This window comes from Thermobia domestica, chromosome 1, assembly GCF_964235325.1.
Source record: "Thermobia domestica chromosome 1, izTheDome1.hap1.1, whole genome shotgun sequence".
Lineage (NCBI taxonomy): Eukaryota > Metazoa > Arthropoda > Insecta > Zygentoma > Lepismatidae > Thermobia > Thermobia domestica.
The window spans coordinates 228,255,414-228,280,566 of NC_137454.1; the positions used below are offsets into that span (position 1 = coordinate 228,255,414).

The window sequence follows — 25,153 nt, forward strand, 5'->3', positions numbered from 1 at the left end:
AAACAACTGCTATTTCGCACACCCGGAGAATATATTGCCTTCTATGGTTGACGACGAAAGACTTCACATCAGAAAAAAGGCATAGAGAAAGATAGTCAACGTACTGGGAAAAGCTAGGAATGAGGATAGAGATATTATGAAAGTAGTATCAGTAGGAAGACGAAACGAGGAAGACCAGCTAAAGAAGACAATGAGTCACATGTAAAAAAAATGTATGCTACCAAAGCTCAATTTGAATGCAAACGATTACACAGACCTTATTAACTGGGAATCAGCTGAAGTGAGGCATCCTCAAGCGTTGTCTTGTTTTCCAACAAAGAACTTGAAATCAACAATAATAACCGTGAACATCCAGTCATAAAAAGAGCTTTAAAATATTCCTGTCACATTACGAGTACAGAACGTTGCGTGAAACTTGTAACAGAAGCATCTGCAGCAGTTTGTGGCAGAGATGGTTTTATCAGTCTTAAACTAAAAATATCGATTTGTAAACACAAAAGTAGAAACAAAGGCAAACTATGCTTTGCAAATAACCAAAGATTTAAATTTGAACATACGTGTATGAATGGTAGGATGGGTATGGGAAGGACCTGACCGGCACCCATGTCCTCGTCGTGGGTCCTGGGTCATTTCGCTGAAATAAGCAGAGGTGCAGAAAAAATATGTATTTTGTATTAAGTAGATTGTTATTTTGATCAAATTAACTAGTGTGTGATCCAAAATGCGCCTAAATCATTCAGAAAACATTTCTTAAATTTTATATATTACTTAACTTACGAAATGTAGGTTATACTTTTGTTCATTTACCGTAGAAACGCAAAAGAGTGCTGTGTACGGCGGGTTTGCATACCCTATAAAGACACAAAATCTTTTTTGGCGATTCGCCACCCGAAGATATTCGATTTCAGCGACGAAATTTTTACAATATTTTATCAACATCAATTGACAACTTTTCCACACTATTGCGTTTTCGATATATAAAAAAGTGATTTTTCGCTCCGCCCTAATATATATATATATATATATATATATAAAGTAAGACAAGGATAATCAAGGATAAATTCAAGTCTTTATTGTGCCTCCTTAACCTCTTTTTCTATTTGTTTCTAATAACGTTTAATTACAAATTTACGTCACTCTTACTGCTAGTAATAAGATTTTCCGGTTTCGTGAATCTGTGCACTTTAAGTCTTATTTCACACACCAAATCATGAGATCTCGCATTAACCATCCTACAACAAATAAATATGACGCTATTAGTCCTTGTGTTTGAAATGTCTGCACAAAGGAGTGGTGTTCGCCAGTAGAAAGCCCTTTACAACTGCTCGAAAGGATCAATTACTCCCTTTTTCAGTTTCTATAAGCTTGAACTTTGCCCATTGTAGAAATGTTATTCTGTTCCTCTGGCTTCTCAGCTTGTAGGAACCCAAAAATTACCCAAAATTCTCAAATTGTAGAAATCCCTGGTGTATTTTTATGCGTAATTAAATACCTAATCTGAAATAACTTGTTACAATAATAACAAAAATATAATATGAATGGAATACTTAAGAAATTCTTCTCTTCATATTTTAGTAATTTCTTTAAAATCAGATACTTTTCTCGGGAACCAAACCGTCCATGGCACAAGGAGTTTCTGTTATAATTATAAACTGTAGAACACATTGTGCTACTTATTTAGGTTTTCCGGAAGATATTGGCTTTTATTTGGCTTAGCGTCTTTGTCAATACCGAGGTTATGTAAGATACACTTTACGCAGAACCCTAATCGAACACACTTCCACCAGTACCGAATCTACATCTTTCACACTACTTAGCTTGGAAGATTCCTTTCTTTAAAGCAATATTTTCTTTCCAAGAATACAATGATATTATTGCTTGCTCAGAGAGACTATCCGTATTTCAAATAGTTGAAGTTGAGTTGATTTTGAGTTTAACGTCCCGTTCAGCAGCGAGGCTATATGAGACGTGGACCTACTGATTAACGTGGAATCCGAACCACATGAGTCCCCGCCAGGAATCGAACCCGGGCCTCCCACGCCAAAGGCGCGTACGCTAACCGCTTAGCCACGGAGGAGCTCTCAAATAGTTGAAAATTAACACTGGCAGTGGTCGCGCGGATCACTATTGTGATACAGAGGTATATCTTTTGTTGCCACTTGGAGTTGGTAGAAGGCTTGACTTTGAGCAGCCATCTACCTTCCACCAACATCATGTGAAACAGACCAGTGCTGTCACAGCTTTCCTGCTGTCAAAAGTGCGTTTATCGGGTACTCGTTTTTATAGTTGGATCACTATTGTGATCTGCGCGACCAAACACTAACCACATTTTTTAAAACTTGACCATTTGGGTTTTGGTATAACAGTGTTTGTTTTCTATATATTGGATATAATTACTGTTTAAAATGTTGGAAGGAGATCGTGAAAAGATATGTAAGTGGTTAAATGAAACATAGTGTGACTGTGACAGCATTGTTAGTATAGAAGACCCAGACAAAGTAGAGGAAGACCTCTTGATTGATAATGAAGTTTCTTCTGAATTCGACAGTAATGGAGATCAACAAAACGAAGAAGCAGAGGCTGCAGCAGAACCTCCACTACCTGCAGAAGTAGCAGAGGAAGATATTCCAGTATTAGCAAGAAGTACAGAAGAACCTCAACTACCTAATCTTGATTTACATGAGTTTTACATAGATAGGGAAAAACGTAAGGAAAAAGAGCCAACCCGCTGGTATTTGAAGCCTCAATTGCCACGTACTTCTAGAGCTCGATATATCAATATAATACCTCCTTTTCATGCACCTGGCCCTCAGGGTGATGCTAAAAATGTTCGTAAACCTGTTGGGGCGTTTGCTTGCCTGATTGACAATAAAATGAATAAGTTCTGTTATAAGTTTGTTATGAGTTGTCAAAATTACAAAAAGTCTTATAAATAAGTGTTTTTCTTTAAATATATATATATATATATATATAATTAAAATGTGCGTTATACTTTGCTTTATACTCTCCATCCACCAAATAATAACAGTACTATAAATATAACCCTGTGAAAAAAAAAAAAAAAAAAAATAAGCTGTGGATCACAATAGTGATCCGCGCGACCAAACACGTAATCTGAAAAGCGCGACCACTGCAGTGTTAATAGTAGCATAGTTTTCTACACTGGCCAAAACAATTAGGAGCAGCAGAAAACGCAAAAATCACCGAGGGACATCGGAATTTTCAATGTATTTAGTTGTAATTTTTCGCTGCTAATTTTATGCTTTAGTATTTTACGTTTAATATTTTATCTTGCAATCCAGCTGTTAAAATCATTTCGAAAATTCGAGCCCGTGGGACTCAAAATAAGGAATTAATCCAGTTTATTTTAAATTGGAAAAAATTGTCTTGGAACTCGAACGTTTTCAAATTCAAAGGGTTGGAAAAAAAAACGGAAATTTTATTTATTTATTATTATTATTATTATTATTATTATCATTATTATTATTATTATTATTTTACAACTTTCTTACTCAAGTACCAGTTTTGTTTTATTGTGGTGGATTTTATAACTTAAAAAGTGCCTTTACAATATTCACTACTTGTAAGTCCTTTGATTGGTTTTCAAACTGCCATTTTTTCAGTTACCAGCAAGTGTAAGTTACGCAACACATGTCACTAGTGTCAGTTTGGCTGTCTAACCACCTCATCAAGTGGCTGAAAATTACACATCATGTCACTATGTAGTTTGCAGTTTCTCTAACTTCAAACTGGCACGGAAGAAGAAAATATCATAAACCAAGACACTGGTACAAAATAATTTTTGATGCGTAATACTATCGTGAACTTCATGTATTCTCTTAGAACGTAAGTTCAGTTTACAAAATTAAAGCTATGAACGACAATTTTCGATATAAAGCATTATTCAGAGAACTATTTTTATTTTACTGATATATCGTATCAAAATAATTGAAAGAGAAAACTTGGTATTACGTATTTACCAGTATTCCCATCGAGTTCTAACGACTTCAGTAAATGCTATGTATGTAGATAGATAGCTAGATATCCGCATTATCTCCTACATAAAAGGTACTTTTTAACTCCTAAAACGTTACTAACCAAAGTTTTAGTTCATGCATAATTTGCAAAAAAATTATTCAATGACATCTAACTACTACATTTTCAAAACAGTTACTGATAACAATACAAAAGTTTTCATTAAACCACTTTTGTCGACGAAAATTAATCTGTGAAGCCCTACAAATAAGTAACTCGTTGGAACTCGAAAACCTACTGCGCCCACTGATTTTTTTTTTTTTTTTTTTTTTGCTATCGAGCGATCGATTTTCTTTGATTCTTCAATAACAGTCATATCTTTTCGTGTTATAATAGGAAAAGGAATGCAGAATATACTGTTATTTTTTCATTAAAACCGTAATGTTAAAAAAAAAAAAAAAAATCCGAGTCCTCGCATCTCTGGTTCAGTGCATCCAGCATTAGAAAAGTATATTAATATCTTTTGTGCAATATTTACAAAAGAATAAAAGCAAGTCAGAAATATACGGTGTGCAGCCAGCAAGAACAAGTGATAAGGTTAAAAAATAATAACTAAATAAATAAATAAATAAACGGAAAGAAGTTTCCCAAGCTTCCATCTCAGCACTATAGCTATATGAGATGTAAACATATAGTTTTAACTTCCATTATGAATCGAATGATATCTAAATCTTCTTTAACAAAGGTATATAAATTTAACCAATATTTAGACAAAATAAAGCATGATAATATTTTCTATTTCTCAACGAAACTGAATATACCATATTAACATAACTTTTTTTTTAATTACTACTATTGAATTTTGGTATGGCACTGTAACTTCAATGGCAATTGGTATGTTCTTTCCCGTAACAAACAGTGACAATGATTCGAATTCAGGCGTATGGATGCAAAACCTGCTAAATTTTTAATTTTGCCAGGAAACTAAGGAAAAGTGATACCCTTATGTTTCAGAATTTTTGAACATTTTTTGTTTAGTAGGCACTACTTAATGCAGATGAGTGAAATCTACCACTAAACAAAAAAGTTGTTGAACAATTCTGAAACATAAGGGCATCACTTTTTCTTCGTTCCCTGACAAAATTGACAAATGGACTTGGCAGGTTTTGCTTCTATATTCCTTAATTAAAACCAGAGTCTTAGTAATGTTGCCTAATGGACACACTATTTTAATAATTTTGTTTAGTAATGAAATACTAATCTTGAACTCCACTGGCGATTCATTTCAATTAATTTAATCGTACACGTTTCGATGACTTCTTGTTATCATCATCACCACTTGACTTTCAAAGAATTTTTCCATTGGATCGTGGACTCTCGTAATGAATGTGTTTTCTCCACCCTTACGAAAAACAAGTATTATAGTTTATTAACAGCAAAAAACACAACTGGGAATTATCACTTCAATAAACCACTTGAAAGGTTGATGAACTTCCGCGTCACACAATATGTGACATCTTGTTTATGTCTTTGGTAAATAATCTAAACGCTTACCTAGGATTCAATAACCGAAATAATAATTACTTCCTGTTTTAAAAACTCAAGCTTGCATTCACTACAACTTCAGTATCAGCTGCTAAACTTACAATATAAGAATTTTTTTTCTATAAAACATTTAGATATAATACTTTCTTGCATAAAAATAGTTGCTAAAAGCAAAAACTGCTCCATTTAAAACGGCACGGTTTAGATTATGCCCACAGAATCAAAATACTTTGTTTTTCACCCACAAATTATTTTACCAAAGACGTACGCAGGAGGCCTTGTATTGCGTGATGCGGAGTTAATCAAACCTTCAAGTGGTTCATTAGAGTGTAAATTCACAGTTGTGTTTTTTTACTGTTAACGAAGTATGAAAGTGTTTTTTTTTTTTATTATTTTTTTTAACTAATAACGCACAGTGGATGAAGTACACAATCTAGCTGTGCAAAAGTCCAAAATCAAGTTGCTTGGAATTACACCCATTGTACCCGTAATGAGCCACAAAGAAATCAGAAATGACAGGAACAACAGTAAAAAAATATGACGTTCTGCAGGGAAATGGTTTTGCACGTATAAAAGACGGGTTGTGATGCAGCAGCAGGTATTACTAATGTTGGTCAGATTTAGAGGGTCAAAGTTAACCCTCGTGCTCAACGTTTGCTCGACTGTTAGGAATCGAGAACTGCTGCATTTGCTGCTGCAGGGATGTAGTATGATTGAAGTACAAATTGACTGAAAAATTAAATGCGTTTTCCACAAGTAGCACGCGTACAACATCGGAAGTAGCTATTCGTACAAATAGGTATGTGATATTGCATTTTAAGGGAAAACAATAAAGATATCCACCTCGAAATTTGTTTATGTACAATAAATAAATGTTCTTGTATACAATAACAGTGACATTAGCTGCAGAAAACTGCAACCTGAAGGTGTGTTTAATAAGTTCAGATATGATATCTACATCCCGGAGAGAGCTGTTTGACATATGGCGTGAGAAAATAACCCTAATTGCTAAAAATGCTGCAGTTGCAACATATGTGTGGAGCTGACTGGGACTGGAGAAGACAAACACAGATGAAAACGAGTACACTCAGCAACAAGTAAACAATTTTAAAAGCAAAGTATCAAAAATGTCAGAAATCGAATCGTGCACTGAAGGAATTTTTATCACGAGATGGTAATTGGCTGGATAATAATGTCAACTTCGTGCCTCAACATCAACAAGATAATCCAGAACCAGGGGCATCATCCTGCAGCACACTCGGAAGACCACCGAAGGAATTTGAACAACTGTCCATATCAACAAAGAGAAAAGTTTTCTTGTTAGTGAAAACACACTCAACAGAAGAATTAGCATTTGCCGCCCAAAGTAGTTTACGTTGGTTTGAGAGAAGAGATGCTGCACGTTTGTGGTGTGTTGTTCCACAGACCTCACGCACAAAGTTTTTTGCCACTTGCCATTAAAATTTTTGACATTGTTATCCAGCCACTTACCATCTTGTGATAAAAATGCCTTCAGTATACGATTCGATTTCTGCCATTTTTGATACACTTTGCTATTAAAATTGTTTACTTGCTGCTGAATGTACTTGTTTCCATCTGTGTTTGTCTTCTCCAGTCTCAGTCTGCTCTATATATATGTTGCAACTGCAGCACTTTTAGCAGTTAGGGTTCTTTTCTCACGCCAAATATCAAACAGCTCTCTCCGGGATGTAGATATCATATCTGAAATTATTAAACACATCATCAGGTTGCAGTTTTCTGCAGCTAATGTTACTATTACTGCATACGAGAACATTCATTTATTGCACATAAACAAATTTCGAGGTGGATATCTTTATTGTTTTCCCTTAAAATGCAATATCACATACCTATTTATACGAATAGCTACTTCCGATGTTGTACGCGTGCTACTTGTGGAAAACGCATTTAATTTTTCAGTCAATTTGTACTTCAGTTATAGTATATCCTGCAGCATCAAATGCAGCAGTTCTCGATTCCTAACAATCGAGCAAACGTTGAGCAGAATGGGTTAACTTTGACTCTCTAAAAATGACCAACATTAGTAATACTTGCTGCTGTATCACAACCCGTCTTTTATACGTGCAAATCCATTTCCGTGTAGAACGTGATATTTTTCTACTGTTATTTCTATCATCTCTGATTTTGTGACTCATTACGGGTACAATGAGTGTAATTCCAAGCACTTGATTTTGGACTTTTGCACAGCTAGATTGTGCATTTCGTCCAGTGTGTGACGGAGTAATTAAAATATTGCTACGTGAATTCACAAACCAGTGTAAAAATTCCTTAACACTCACGTACCGATGATGATGAAGGTTCATCGAAACGAATACGATTAAATAAATAAAACCAGGTACTTAAGTGCAGTTTAAGGTTAGTATTTCAGTATTAAATTTGCATTCTATCATTTCACTTGTAATTTTATTTATCTTATACCACTACCCTTTCCCGCCCAGGAAAGTTTCGTTAGTAGTGAAAGATGAGCTACCAACTACTGTATATAAATACCCTGACTTTTCTTCTGTTTTGATGGTAAGTTACGCACTTGGTTTTCTCATCTATTTACTTTATATATATCATTGTACAGTTAATAAGAAAAGAACTAAATTTATGATTGTCTAGTTGCTATGCATCGAATTATGGGTATCTGAATAATTTTAGCTACATGACTTGCTTTGCTGTAACCTTCCAATATTTTAAATAAAGGACCTTCCTCATGCTAATTGATATGTAGTGTATTAATCATTCTTTTACCTTATTCCATAATGCCTGTATCTTTGCACAACAGTTTTTTTCTTTTTTGGTAAACTAGTAAGTACTTACCATTATTGATATTTTTTGTTTCTACCGCTCTATAATTTGATCCCATGATTACTGAAGTTAATCTTAACTGTGCTTACGGTGTTAACTTTGTACGTATGTAGAATGATTCGTAAAAACTTATTTTATATCTAGGACTTGGATCGATGTAAAACTTGCATCTGTGTGTGTTTGAAGAATATCAGCATGAGGTATTATTAAAAAAGAAAAAAAAAAAATTCCAGAAAGAAGAAAAAATGTATCATTAAAAAGTAAATAAAATTATCATGACCAGAGTAACTATAGTAGGTTACCGAATATAATGAACAAATTTTAAAAAACAGCATAAACTCACAGTAATTGTGTTCTACTTCAATATTTTTGCCTCAACAATTGCGATATTTGACTGACTGTCATCTTCACCTGACCATTTAGAAAAGATGGTTCAGGGCCTTCAATTTCTACACGCACCATTTATAAGTGTTCTGAAGAAGGTATAAGAGAAAATAAGTCATGGAAATTATTAACAAAGAAAATACTGAAAATGAATGAAAAGAAATTTCTCCTTTAACTTGTCACGTTTATGCCCTGTATGATAAGAGAGAAGGATGTGAACAATTAAGAAATAATTGGTGGAATGAGAATATGGTAGGAAACTTAGAGAGATTATTTTGTCCATCACAAATTCACATGATATTGGAGCAAATAAGCGACTGCTCACACCAGAAGTGAGCTATCATGAGCTATTGTGCTCCCGAACAAAAGAATTGAAACAGAGCACAACTAAAATGAAATGAAATGAAATCTTTCAGTTTAACGTCCCACGATTACGCCCTTTAGGATAAGGGAGACGATGATTAAGGCAAGTGAATGATGGAAGAAATGATGGAATGAGAAAGTAGGAGGAAACCGGATAACTCCGAGTAAACCCACAGATACGATATTGTCTACCACAAACTTACCTGGGCGAGGACGAACCTGGGACTTCACGCACCAGAGGTAAGCGCTCAATTACTCACCACCGTGACCACCACAACTACAATGAGTTTATACCGGAATCACTAATTTCACGCCTCTCTTTTCGACAAACAAATGAACGAAGATAATTGTAGAATCGCTCGACGATTTTCTACCTGGATTTCAAAATAAACATTACTGAAAATATATCAAAATAAAATTTAAAAAAAAAAAAAAACTTGTAATAAGCCGAAATATTAAACAAGTTGAAAAGTTTTCGAGCGAAACACTTTCATTTTGTTAAATATTAGAGCATTTTACAGGTTCGTTACTGTGCAACGTTAAAATCATAATAATAAAAAGATGTGATAGACTTTCCTTACTAGGCTGCTGGTAATAGTTTATTTAACCAAACCAAATAACATCGACTTTTAAACATATTAATCTTCACGTTACTATATATATATATATATATATATATAAACTAATTTCATGAATATATTAAAAAAACATTCTGTTTACGCACAGAGACGAAATTTTATGTCTTACGACAATCTGCTCGAAAACAGCATGGTCAGTAGACTACACTGTGTTTGGCAATTTAAATTTCATACAATGTGAATCATTTAACGAATGTTAAACCCCTACATGCGTTTTTTTTTTTTTTTTTTTTTTTTTTTTTTTAAACGAGACAGGGATTTCGATTGCGGTTTCCCATTTGTATTCATTCAGAAGTTGACTAGAATGCAAAAAATTCATTTCTTGCGAAGCTATTATCTTAGATAAATGATATGATTAACCTTCTAATATCAATACATTTACCCTAGCGATATGATTTTGAAAGATGTTCCTCGCATTGTAAGGTTACTTCAGAAAAAAATGTGCTAGTTGGTTTCATTACTATATTCGGTATCTGATATATGAACCTGAATTTTTCTCATGTCTTTTTTGCAAATAATTACCTCACTGAAAATTAAAAACGAATTCATACTACCTATATTGGCCCGAATATCCTACCATATTTTTTAGTACAAAATCAGTTTCGAAAAAATCATAGTCGTATTTTTTCCGCAGCCTAGGCATTTATTCTTGAAAAAGTAAATTTATTTCGTACTAAGCTCTCGTGACCCTGCTGTCCAATCCAGTTGAGTTTTGAGTTTAACGTCCCTTTCAGCAGCGAGGCTATATAAGACGGGACCTACTGATTAACGTGGAATCCGAACACGAGCTCCCGCCGGGAATCGAAGCCGGGTCTCTCACACCAAACGCACGTACGCTAACCGCCTAGCCACGAAGGAGCTCCTGCAGTCCAAACGAGTGAATCGTTAACGTCATATATAGGGTGGACCATTTATCTTCATACGGCCTTGCACGAGTGAGGAAAAAGCTGAAAGTTTTCATCATGTAAAGATTGGTGGGGATATATTGTTTGGCATACTCTATAATACCACAGGATTAACAGTGTTACCAACCCAACAATTATATTTTTTTTTCAAATGACACTACCTCGGATTATTACATATTTCAAATGTATACATAAAACAAAAACCTACAATACCACACTTCTGATTTGATTTGATTTTTGAGTTTAGCGTTCCTTTCAGCAGCTAAGCTATATGATACGTGGACCTTACAGCTTAGCGTACGATCCGAACCACATAAGCTCCTGCTAGGAATCGAACCCGGGTTTTCTATGCCAAAGGAGTGTACGCTAACCGCTTAGTCATGAGGAAGGTTTACCACACTTTACTTTTCATGCAGTGTTACAAACAGTGCGCTACAGTATTCAAACACAACTAACAACCAAATTCTGGAGGGTTCTACAACAGTAATAACAAAAGTGAGACAGGTGGGATAAAACATCCAAAGTACCTTGATGAATAAATACTACAGTCATCATATTATGTATTTCGAAGAAATAGAAACGAAGTTAAAAGGAATTGAATATTTTACCATCTTTTCAAATCATTTTTTTTAAAGCGTTTAAAGATGTATCACATCCCATCTTGTGTGTGGTTCTTAATGTATATAATGATCATAATACCGTTTATAGTCATCTAATGCCTCATACTATTCGGTAAACATGAATGAAAAAAAAAAAAGGTAAAATGTGATATATTGCTTAAAGTGGCGTATTTGTGGAATCCTTTAAAACAATTTTTGATTTCCTTTTGAATTCTATAAAATTACAGTACTTTTTGGCAGATGTAATTACAAGAAATGCTAAGAATTACAAAAATTTTAAGCACTACTGCAAACTTCAACAGTTTTTGGCATATCTGCAGAACAGTTCGAGATTACCAAATTGTTGTAAACGGCATTACGATCTTCATCTATTGTAAACCATCTACGCGATTGGATAAATTAGTAATCTAAGTAGGTTTTAGAAATAAAGACTTTAAAAAAATGTCAAATCCCTTGTAACTTTGTTCATATTCATTCGAGATCCATCATATTACGATTATACTTAATACTCAAACTTAATTACTTTGGGTATACGTTGTCCCGTTTATCTCACTTGTGTTATTAGTGCTGTAGACGCCATCAAAACTTGGATGTACTGTCCTTAGTTTGTAACACTGATGACAAATGTGGTATTTGAAATTCATATCACAGAGTACGTTAAAACAATATCCTCTTGCCTATATTTGCATAGTACAAAATTTAGCGTTTTTCGTCCGTTAGTTTAACAGTTACAAGGACATATCAAGATAAATGGTCCACCCTGTTATATTACAGAACTTTCGTTATTAATGAACATTTTTAAAGCAAATATATATAAAAGACCTTAACTGATATCTTTAACGTTAAAACATCGAAAAATGACCATATTATTATGATTTCATGTACAAACTACGGTCTTACAGTGCAAAACAAAGATTTTTTTATTAGAATTATGATTCTACAGATTTGAATCCCCTACCTATTTCTAAGTATATGTAATATTATATGATGGGTACTTTTTTTTCCACTAAAATAATCTCTCAACCTTGTGGGATATACTATATCCGGCCTAATACCGTATATACAAACTAAATTTAATTGGACCCCCTTCCCTCCCACGCTGTAAATTGCAGCGGATGGTTCAAGATAGACAACCGAAATCATAGTCCTGGGAAAACTGAATTGCAGCGAATATAGGAAAGCAATTTCTATTTATAGTGTACCTAGTCAAATTGAATAATTTGAGGATTACTTACCGAGCACATGGAACATACTGTAATACCTCAAATTACTTACCTAGTAATGTTCCCCGTCAAATCTTTCTCCAACATTTCAGGTGAGATCCTCGATCACTCTTCTTCAGGGGTATATAATAGCCTAACTCCTTTTTCACAACACGATCTTCACACTGTTCTTGTGCCTCAACAATAGTTATTTATGAACACTGCGTAAAATTTTATCGATAATTATGGTTGCTTACCTTTCCCAATAATTGTAGGTTACTCTTATTATTTTTCTATATAACAATATATGTATGTAGTCCTTATGTTAGTACACCAACTAAAGTTGCTAATAACAATCTTTGTTATTGGTATTTTAGAGTTTCTTTCTGGAGGATTCTTCTTCATCACAACGTCATCATAATTACTCAACAGACAATTAGTGCAAATCGTTATGTGAACAAAGTAGCCAGGTCAAACTGTTCTGTAGAATTGGTGTGTTTTAGGGTTTCTTTCCGATAGATTCTTCTTGATCACAACACTGCTTTAATCACCCAACAGATAATTAATTTCAATCGCTGTGTGTACAATGTAGTCTACAGAGCAGTTTGGGGTGATTACATTGTTCACACAGCGATTTCAATAAATAAATAGTCTGTTGAGTGACTACCATGAGGTGATTAAGAACAAACCACCTGAAAGAAATTTTAAAACACCAATAAAAGATATTGGTAGTAGATTTAGATAGTGGACTAACATTAGTTGTACATACATATATTGTTATATAGAAAAAAATAATAAGAGCAGCCTACAACTATTGGGAAAGGTTGCAATCATACGTATCCACAAGTATAATCTTAGGTAACCATAAGTATCTATAAAATTTTAAGCAATACCCGTAAGTAAGTATTGAGATACAAAAACAGCATGAAGATTGTGTTATGAAAAAGGACTTAAGTTATTATATAGCCCTGAAGAAGAGTGACCAAAGGTCTTATTCGAAATATTGGAGAAAAAAATTGACAAGAAACATTACTAGGTGAAAAATTTTAAATCTAAGGATCACTAATACAACGTAAGCAGCACATTGTACTTAATACAAGAAGGCAATGACCCGTTTTTATATTCCTTTGCAAGCTAATGCTATTTCTTTATTTCGAGTATTTTTTTCTTTTCTCGAATACTCTTCCTCAGGAACCAAAAACAGTTTAAATCCTAGGTAATAAATTTGCAACATGCCTGATATAATTGGGAGTTTAAAATACGTAACACAGTATTGATACATCAAATTTACGTTTCATAATTCTACTGACGTTGATACATCGACGAACTTATTGCCTAGGATGATCTAAGCTGTTTTCAATTTTGAGAAAAAATACTCGAAATGTAGAAATAAAATTAGTTTGCAAAGAAATATAAAACGGTCAGTACCATTTTATATTATAATATTAAGATATTTAACAGACCGAGAATTCAAGTACTTACATGTGCCATTCCAACAATATATATTCCAGTAATAGTGATTACATTTACAATTAAAGGCAAAATATATAATACTTAAACAATAACATTGGACGTATATATTAAATAGTTTACCTTTTGTGTTCTTTACATAAATTAACATTGGAGACGGTTTCGATGAAATTTCTTCAACATAAATTGCAACGATGATTTTGTTTCAACTGTAATATCAGTAAGAATTCAAGTACAACTTACGGAACTAAACTGACACATGATTACAAGTATGAACTTGGATTAACCTTAGTATACGTCTATCAGTTAGTAAGTGTCGAAATTTTCAATGGGAATTCCCATCTTCCTCAGCGGATTTGTTTTTTTAAAGCATCAATTTCAACTCACATCGTCGTTGAAGTCGGCAACAATCGTTATCATATAGAAGTATCAAACAAAATCTCTTCTTCTAGAAATAAAAATTACAAAAGGTTCACTTTCAAATAGCTGATCTTTCACAGAAACTTTTCTTGGAACTAAGAACTCTCTAAATTGGTGCAGATGTACTATAGGGTTATAACCTAGGGTAGTTATAACAATACTTAGCTTCTACTTGTGAATAACATGCTGCACTCGACAGATTTCTTACTGCTGTGGCTTGTTACAAATATCCACAAACTAATACTCTATTATCATATCATTCATGCAATATAATCGATTGATCCACTTCCACTTGTCTTCCACAATGCACTAATTGGAATTCTTCCATTATTAAATTACAACACTACCAAAGTTGTTTGCTAATGGCTTCAAATACTGACAGTTAAGTTTCGATTTGTGGAGGTTGTCACTTATGTTTCAAGAGGACATTGCGGTGCAGTGTGAATATGTTAACGGTTTCCAGCTGTGTCTTCATTCACAGGTAGCTTACTATTAAAACTAATCGTCACATAAAAATTTTCATAGAACTGAATAAGGTTTTCCGGCATTTTGAAATTATTTCAACAAGTTTACAGGTAATGACGTTTTCTCTTATGGGATAGTTCTTAGATGAGAGAATCTACAATGGATTTGGCGCAGGAATTCAAGAAGTTACTGATAAAAGACCAGAGATCACTGAAATTATTTAATGAAAATTTACGTCCTATACGGATACAAAGCTTGTGTTAATTTTATATAAGTTGGACAATTAATTTTAGGAATTCAATGCCTTGTGATTCCTTGCAACAATCTTTTATAACCTGAAATATGAGAAAGCTCTTCATTGTAAACATACATTATAGCTATGTTGTTGTCTGTAGTCTTCACGCTTTGCAGCAGTGTAATTTCGTTTTTTTTTTTTTTTTTTTTTTTTTTTTTTTTTTTTTTTTTTTTTTTTTTTTTAAATGCTTTCGTAGGTATTGAGTGTTTGTTATAAGTAAAAATGAATTAATTATGGTTCGTGAACTACGAAGTTAAGGAAGACACTTTTCTACAGCACAGAGTGCTTACATGAAATGAAATCTTTCAGTTAACGTCTTACGATTAAGCCCTTTAGGTTAAGGGAGATTATGATTAAGGCAAATGAATAATGATGGAAGAATTGGTGGAATGAGAAGAAGGGAGGAAACTGGAGTACCCACAGACACGATGCTGTCCATCACAAACTTACTTGGCCGGGGATCGAACCAGGAATCATACGCGCCAGAGGTAAGCGCTCTACCACTGAGCCACCGTACCCTCCCATTGTGCTTACAAGACGACGACCATTTTTCGTTATTTGTTCTTAGCCATGCATCGTTCCGTAAACAGAGAAATGTTAAATGTATATAATTAATCAGTGTACATTGTTTTGCACTTATGTTGATGAAAGCAATTCATTGGCACCGTCTGCAATATTAAAGGACGCTCAAGGCAACGTTCTGGCAAAACACATACTGTTGACACCTGTTCACATACAAGAACTTCTTTGAGCTCCCTCGTGGCTAAGCGGTTAGCGTACGCGCCTTTGGCGTGGGAGACCCGGGTTCGATTCCCGGCGGGAGCTCATGTGGTTCGGATTCCACGTTAATCAGTAGGTCCACGTCTCATATAGCCTCGCTGCTAAAAGGGACGCTAAACTATAAAAACTCAAACAAGAACTTCTTTTCTTTATAAAGAAACACTATAAGTGAAATCAATCACATGTGTACAGACAGTTTTTAAATAACACTAAATTTGTGACTTACAGACTTTCTTAATAATAATAATGGCGAATCCTTCACATACTGCATATAACAATAGTTAGACGTTTCTGAAGAAAAAAATGTTGTATTTCAGCAATAATTTCGTTTTTTGGCAAAAATAACTTGTTTTTGAAAGAAAAAATAAATAAACTGAGAGAGAGAAAAAAGAAAGACATATCTTATAAGTACTGCCAAGTAACATTATATACAAGTTTCCTGTACAGGATAATAAATAATGACTTTTGCCTTGAATATATATAAGTTTGCAATATGTACACATTATACGAACACAAATACGGTAGATTATTTTTTTGGTTTCTGTTTAATCTTTCTTTTATCAGCCATTTCGGTGAGTTTCTTGTCCAACTTTCTCTGTAACATATTTCGCTTTGTCGCGTCTAATTTCTTCGGCTCGTGCGCGGTAAGAGAGCCTGTCTTTGCAATAAGTTTTCTCGCTGCTATTTTCGCCTCTAAACCACAGCCATGAACTTCAGGTATAGAATGTGAAATACAATATCTTTTAGAACAGTGTTCGCAATTTTGTCCCAGTGTAGTTGTTGAGGTTTTACACTTCGGAAAATTACACTTTGTATTTAGCTTTTGAAAACTTTTAACAAGTTCGTCGAAGTTTTCTTCATTCGGAATCTTTTCATTTGAATTTTTATCTTTCTTTTTCTTTTCCTCGCGGACCAGCACTGATTGACAATGTAGTTCATGCATTATCGCATTAGGGAGCGGAACATTTTTCTTACAATATGAGCAAGTCTTAAAATTACTGGACGATTCGCTTTTGTATTTTGTTTGAGCAATGTCTTTATGAGGTCGGCTGGCACTTGGTACCGGTTCTAAAGAGGGGATTTTTGTCGCGTTAACGTCAGAAATCGAAACGTGTTCAGAAATTTCACTTTCGTTATCGGTTCCTGCATTACTGTCAAGAACTTCACAATTACTGGAATTATCAGAGTCTTTCTTTCGTAATACAATATGCCTATTAGGTTTCTCACCGACACTTTCATGTTCAAGATTTCGATTTGCGGCTATTTCGTGAACCAACATTCTTTCAAATGACGTCAGAGAAGAAGGGAATTCATACACAAATTGGGTGGGATTATTTAGAAATTCTTCTATTATAGACTCGAGTTTATTCTTTTGTTCGGTCGGATCTTTAGAGGTACTCGAGGATGCCACTGCAATATCACCATCTCCAGATTCAGTGGACTGATTTCGCTTTTCTGGTTTTCGTTTCGTCTGTGATGATGGTTTGTTCTTTGATTTGCTTTCTTTTGCTTTGCACTCTTGTTTTGCTTTCTCCACAGTCTTAGCTAATTTCAGATTTAACACTGGTTTCTCACATTTGTCCAACTCATTTTGGTACTGATGTGCTGAGTGCACAACGCCAAATTTCTCCAAATGCTCGACAAGGCTTGAGAGCACAGGATGAGTATTAACGGTGTCGGTATCTGTGATTACTGCCAGAAACCGACGCGCACGTGTCACAGCCACATTCAACCGACGCACATCTGGTACAAAGCCTAACTCACGTCTTGAATTAGAACGCACCAATGATAAAATCACGGCTTCTTTCTCACGACCTTGAAAACCATCCACTGAACGCACTTCCAAACCTTGAAATTCAATCACGCGCGCTCTAATAAAGTCTACCTGCAGGTTATACGGTGTAATAACAGCAATGTCACTGGGGTTTAGTCCACTCTTGACAAGGCGTTTTACAACTATGGATACAAGATCAGCTTCGCCTTCATTGCCTTTTGATACTTCGTCCTCAGTTTCTAGTTCCGACATGTCACACCCCGCAGTATCAATGAGTAACAACGGAGTTTGAGCGTACTCATCTTCTTCAATTTCATCAATATCTTTAAGTAAATGATTTGCTACCGAAGGATGGGCTTCCAGTTTACCGTCATACAGCCTTTTAGACGACCAGTTCATAATATCCGTATGCATACGGTACTGCACGGTTAACATACGAACTATTTTGTCGCCTAATTTCTTAATAGCACGTTCCATTAAAGTTAATTCAAGCCCTTTCTTTGAAGCCTCTTCTGAAATAATTGTCGGCGGTAACTGATGATGGTCACCTGCCAGTACAGCCTTAGGTACCCACTGCAACGCAATCCAACATGCCGATTCTAGGGCTTGTGAACACTCGTCTACAACTGCTAAATCGAAGTGGTTATCGGGTAAATGTTTCAGTGGACCGTCTTTACTAGCAGTTGTCAATGTTGATACTATCACACTTGCGTATGATAGAACTTCTTTTAATGCTGCTGACTCTCTTTCATGCAGCTCTTTTCTAAACTCCTTCATTTCTAGTCGCAACTTTGGTCTTGAATCCTTATGAGCTTTCTTTATTTTCGCTAAAGTTTTATCAATATCATGTTTTACATCTTCAATTATTTTAGCACTGTCGCGTGACGACATCACAGCGTCAAGAGAAAACTTTTGAATTCCTGGCAACATACGCGCAGGGTGGCCTAAGCGGACAATACGACTTACTTTATATTGTGATAATTTTTCCAGTAAGTTATCAACAGCAACATTAGAAGGAGCACAAACTAATATTTTATTTCCAGATTCAATGCACTGCAGTAAAAATTCAACGACCGTAGTTGTTTTGCCTGTTCCCGGCGGGCCGTGAATAATCGCCAATTCTTTTTGTTTTAAAGCAAACAATACGGCTTCTTGTTGAGACTGATTTAATTTTTTATTGAACAATTTTAGAGAACCGTTTGCATCCAGTAATTTTGGATCTACTTGAACCTCTTTCACTTCTCCATCACCAAAAACAACGTTTAAAAGCTTGTCAGCTGGACCATCACAATTGTCCTTTAATGTAATTAAGCTATTTTTTAATCGTTTATATGTTACATCATTTGCTAACTTCACTATGCAGTACTGACCATCGTCTTCTAAACTTAAATCGTCACTTTGATCAAACGAAACAGATACACTATTTCTTTGAACACTATTAACAACACCAGATGCTATGAAATCACTTCTGTCTAAGCTCCCACTTGTCACACCAACAATATCACCTGATGAAACAGAATGAGATGCAAGCTCTGTTTTCCTTGCACTTTCAAACACAACTAATTGTCTGCCATACAGTCCTGTACAGGTTGATGAGACACACAAATTTCGAATAGCAACACCTTTACGCTCCAAATCAACAACACTTGATGATTCGAGAAGTTCACGGCATTGCTCTACTTCTGCTGCACGTTCTAATTCTAACAACTCCAATTGGGATCGAACAAAATTCTCAACACGATCAGCTGTTGAAGCACTTACTGCTGCAGCCATGTTTTTGAAGGTGACGGTGACAATAAATACGAAAGTAGTTTGAAGAAAGAAAACAAATTACTCATTCACGAAACCCAACCAGTTAGCCCCAACACGTTGAATATTGAACACAGACTCTTACTGTAACGATTTGCGTCAGTGCAACGGAAAATATGCGTTTTAGTTTGGGAATGTGTTAAAATTGCTCAGTGGGGCACACAGAAGTTTATCAAAGAGAGATTCAAACTCTCAAATCAATGTGAATTCAGATTTTTACATACATACATACATACATACACACACACACACACACACACATGTGTGTGTGTGTTCTTCACAATATCCTGTTTAAGATAAAACTGCCGTACTCGTCACATACGCCATTGTAATTGCTTGTTGTATTATTTGTGTTGCATTATGATTTGGATTTTTTTTTTAAAAAAAAAACGTTACGGAATGAGGCATTAGGAAAATAATGCAACTCTACAAATGTTTGTGAAGTTGTTCCGCCCATCTGAAGAATTTGTTTTTTTCTTATCTACATCGTTATTTTACGTTAGTTTTCCTTAAATTATCATTAGCTTCGAAAAAGTAATATTTTTATTCAAAAAATAAATGGGCAGGCCAGCTTCACGGTTCCGCACCCACAAACGAATTTCAAAGCTTTTTTCCATCACATGGTTAGTTTATCGTTAGTTTACGTTAGTTTTGCTAAAAGTATCGTTACTTTCGCAAAATAACGATTTTATTCTAGAAATAACGGGCCTTATGCAGAGTCGTTTTGACGATTGATTAAAGCCATACTACGAGTTAGACTAACGGATGGTTATCAAAATGTATTTAGAGACTCTGATTAGAACGTAGTAGTCGACTAAGTTAATCACATGTGACTACTTAATCTAAAGCAGAGGGTACCCTTTTATCCCCGGTTTAGCTTGTGCGACACATTTCGGATTTCACATATTTTCATTTTTACACGCTACGCACGCGCACATCTACTTTTCCGTAGTTGCCACATTTATTTTCGTGTCTTGATACAGTGGAGTTATATTAGTTAATCATACCCAAATCAGCTTTTTAGTTGTACTCAAAGTACTGAATACCAAAGAAGTACACTTTCCTTAGTAAAGAGCTAGTCCGCCACTAACTAGTCTATGGCTAAATCTTGATTAACGAATTCTCTCTGAATACCGCCCACACAAACTAACGATAAACTAACGATATAGATAAGATAAAGAAAAATTCATTAGGTGGGCGGTACAACTTCACAGACGTTCTCTACAATGACTCTATAAATAAATTCATTGCATATTTGCAGCTTTGTTCACTAAATCTACTTTTTTAGTACTTTCAATAATCGTTTCTTATGCTTGACATTGCATTCTTTGGTGCAGGTCATCTTAGGATGACTAAAACATTACGACTTAATTATATTAGTTTTTCGGTAAAATTAGATGCAAACGCCCTAAAAGAAGTTACCGAACTTCAAACGTATGCAATCCAACAACTGGTATAGATATACAGTATAATATTAGTGCAAACATATGCCTAAAAACTACAAATACGAAAACCATATACCCACGGGCGTCTCTGGCGGGTAGGACGAGGAGGACGCATCCTCTAAAATTTTGAAGTACCAAATATTAAATAGTTTATTGTTTTTTAATATATTTACTAACGAATTTATTTGTAATATAATATTTAAACTGTGAAACGATTATAACAGAATTCTTGATATACCTCAGGGGGTCCGTGAAGGAAAGCAAAAAGGTAACAAATGGAATCGAAGATAATAAACAAGTTGTTCCAGATAGTACCATTTAAATCACTTTCTTTGATGCCCCCCCAAAAAAATTTACATGTGAGAGACGACAGCTTTTATTTCTTGGGGGGGGGGGGTAAACAGAGGGGAAACTAAACCAAGAAGGCGCGTCAGCGAAGGTAGCGAAAACGAATGGCTTTTGGCAATGATATGAGTTTGAATAGCATTGGTCATGGTATCATGGTAGTGGCGCTCCACTTATAAACATAATTACAACCTCTGTAAACTGTGTAGAAATACACCGGTCGTGGAAAATAGGATCACCGGTCATCTTTCATATGCACTTACTTAGGTAAATGTTTCACAGAAGGGGTCCATAAGTACGTAAAAAATACAAAATTTACAGGAAAAACAGAAGATGCAAGTACCTAGACCTAACATAACCTAACCAAGTCTAACGCAAATTAAACTAAACTAACTTAAACCAACCTAATATTAATAGAAATAAGCGAAATTCCATCATCTTTTTGAAAAATATGCTGGACATCTATACTGATAATCCAACATAATCTAACCTAACCGGAACTAACCTGAACTAAACTATTGTGAACAGAAACTACCGAAATTGTAACATTTCTTAGAAAAAAATAGCTGGACCCCTTCTGCTAAACATTGTTCCTCACTTATTTCATCAGTCGTAAAACACATCAACATGCACGGCAGTGCATGGCAGCCAAGTTCCACGAAGAAAATGAAAACTGGCCTGCACTGCCGTAAGCATATTATACACGAACAAGAGTTTTGGGTAAAATCGCCGATTTCGAGGCTTTGTAAAAACGATTCTATTAAAGGTAGAAACATGAAATTTAGAATGTAAGGAGATATCCCACAGATGTACTCATATGCCAAATCTCACATTCCTACCTTCGACCATATTTGAGTACTGGACCCCCAAAATATGCAGTTTTCAGGCTCACTGACTCACTGACTCACTCATCAAATTGATTAGGTACTTCCCAATGAGATAGAAACCTGAAACTTTGCATAAAAGTACTTTATAACAATTTGAGTATGGAAAAAGTCCAAAATTTGAGGAATGTGCTATGGGATTTTTTTATGGGCAAAAAACTGTCCGTAGCCAGGAAAAAAATCGTTTCACTCACTCACTCATCAAATTGATTAGGTACTTTCCAATGAGATAGAAACTTGAAACTTTGTATAAAGGTACCCTACAATAATTTGAGTATGGAAAAAGTCCAAAATTTGAGGAATGTGCTATGGGAAATCTTTTATGGGCAAAAAACTGTCCTTAGCCAGGAAAAAAATTGTTTCACTCACTCACTCATCAAATTGATTAGGTACTTCCCAATGAGAGAGAAACTTGAAACTTTGCATAAAGGTACCCTACAACAACTGGAGTATGGAAAAAGTCCGAAATCTGAGGAATGTGCTATGGGAAATCTTTTATGGGCAAAAAACTGTCCTTAGCCAGGAAAAAAATCGTTTCACTCACTCACTCATCAAATTGATTAGGTGCTTCCCAATGAGAGAGAAACTTGAAACTTTGCATAAAGGTACCCTACAATAACTGGAGTATGGAAAAAGTCCGAAATCTGAGGAATATGCTATGGGAAATCTTTTATGGGTAAAAAACTGTCCTTAGCCAGGAAAAAAATCGTTTCACTCACTCACTCATCAAATTGATTAGATACTTCCCAATGAGAGAGAAACTTGAAACTTTACATAAAGGTACCCTACATTAACTTGAGTATGGAAAAAGTCCGAAATCTGAGGAATGTGCTATGAGAAATTTTTTATGGACAAAAAACTGTCCTTAGCCAGGAAAAAAATCGTTTCACTCACTCACTCATCAAATTGATTAGGTACTTCCCAATGAGAGAGAAACTTGAAACTTTGCATAAAGATACCCTATAACGACTTGAGTAGGGAAAAAGTCCAAAATCTGAGGAATGTGCTATGGGAAAATTTTTATGGGAAAAAACTGTCCTTAGCCAGGAAAAAAATCGTTTGACTCACTCACTCATCAAATTGATTAGGTTCTTCCCTATGAGATAGAAACCTGAAACTCTGCATAAAGGTACCTTATAATGACTTGAGTAAGGAAAAAGTCCGAAATCTGAGGAATGTGCTATGAGAAATTTTTTATGGGAAAAAAACTGTCCTTAGCCAGGAAAAAAATCGTTTCACTCACTCATTCATCAAATTGATTAGTTACTTCCCAATGAGACGGAAACCTGAAACTTTGCATAAAGGTACCCTATAACGACTTGAGTATGGAAAAAGTCCGAAATCTGAGGAATGTACTATGGGAATTTTTATGGGCAAAAAAATATCCTTAGCCAGGAAAAAAATCGTTTCACTGACTCACTCATCAATTTGATTAGGTACTTCCTAATGAGACAGAGACGTGAAACTCTGCACAATGGTACTTTATAATGACCTGAGTATGGAAAAAGTCCGAAATTTAAGGAATGTACAATGGGAAAGTTTTTATAGGCAAAAAAAGTGTCCTTAGCCAAGCACGAAATCGTTTAAATCACTCACTTATCAAGTTAATTAGGTACTTCCCAATGAGATATAAACGTGAAATTGTTCATAAAGGTATCTTATAATGGCTTAAGTGTGAAAAAATTCCGAAATGTGAGGAATGTGCTGTTGGAAATTGCAAAGCACGCTTCATTCAGTCACTCATCACATTGATTTGTTAGTTTCCAATGAGATAATGACGTGAAGCTGTGCATGAAGGTACCTTATAATGACTTGAGTGTGAAAAAAGTCTTAAATGTGAGGAATGTGCAAAGGGAATTTTTTTATGGGTGAAAAAATATTTTTAGCTAAGCAGATATCGATTCATTCATTCACTCGTCACATTGATTAAGTACTTGTTTATGAAATATTGACGTAAAAGTATGTATATTGGTACCTTATAATGACTTGAGTATGCAAAAGGTTTGAAATTTAAGTAATGTACTAAAGGAATTTTTTATGGGTGAAAACTGTCCGTAGCCACGCAGAAATCGGTTCACTCACTGATTGACTCATTCATAGCATTAATTAGGTACTTCCCAATGAGATAGAAGGATGAATCTCTGCATAAAGGTACCTTATAATGATTTGAGTATGGAAAATGTCCGAAATTTAAGGAAGTGCTATGGAAAAATTTTATGGGTGAAAACTGTCCTTAGTCAAGCAGAAATCGGTTCACTCACTCGCTCATCACATTGATTTTGTATTTCCAATGAGATAAGTCGTGAAACTCTGCATAAATATATCTTATAATGACCTGAGTATGGAAAAAGTCCGAAATGTGACGATTGTGCTATGGGAAATTTTTTATAGACGAAAAATTGTTTGTAGCCAATAGGTACTTCCCAATGAGATAAAGATGTGAATGTCTACACGAAGGTAGCTTATAATGGCTTGAATATGAAAAATATCCGAAATTTAAGGAATGTCCTATGGAATTTTCTATGGGCGAAAAATTGTCCTTACTCAAACAGAGATCGGTTCATTTACTCACTCATCATTGATTAGGTGCTTCCAAATGAGATAGAGAATTGAAACTTCTGCATAATGGTACCTACCTTATGTAATGACCTGTGTAAGTAAAGGTTCCAAATTTAAGGAATGTACTATGGGACTTTTTATGGGCGAAAAACTGTCCATAGCCATTAGGTACTTCTTAATGAGATAAAGATGCGAAATTCTCCATAAAGGTACACTATAACGGCTTGAAAATGAAATTTGAGGAATTTGCTACGGAAACTTTTTCATTAGAAAAAAAAACTGTCCTTACAATCAGAAATCGGGAACGATTCCATTATTGAACACATCATGTGCATAGTGATAATGTTGTCAATCGTCTGAGTGGTCGAGTTGGTACTCTCCTCGCTGGTCTATTGGCTACCACGTGCGCCTTTGGTGTATGGGGTCCTGGATTCAATTCCCGG

At 34.9% G+C, this 25,153-nt stretch overlaps 1 protein-coding gene across 1 annotated transcript; it reads right to left on the bottom strand.

Annotated features, from left to right (window-relative positions):
* Positions 1-15,238: 15,238 nt before the first annotated feature.
* On the bottom strand, positions 15,239-19,478 carry LOC145694501 (DNA-binding protein SMUBP-2-like). Its single transcript, XM_081770808.1, has one exon. The coding sequence runs from the start codon at positions 19,439-19,441 to the stop codon at positions 16,421-16,423; it is 3,021 nt and encodes a 1,006-aa protein (XP_081626934.1). The 5' UTR covers positions 19,442-19,478; the 3' UTR covers positions 15,239-16,420.
* Between the last annotated feature and the right edge of the window lie 5,675 nt (positions 19,479-25,153).

Excerpts from the sequence above, each read along its gene's own strand:
- LOC145694501 (XM_081770808.1), bottom strand. The coding sequence starts at position 19,441 with ATGGCTGCAGCAGTAAGTGCTTCAACAGCTGATCGTGTTGAGAATTTT.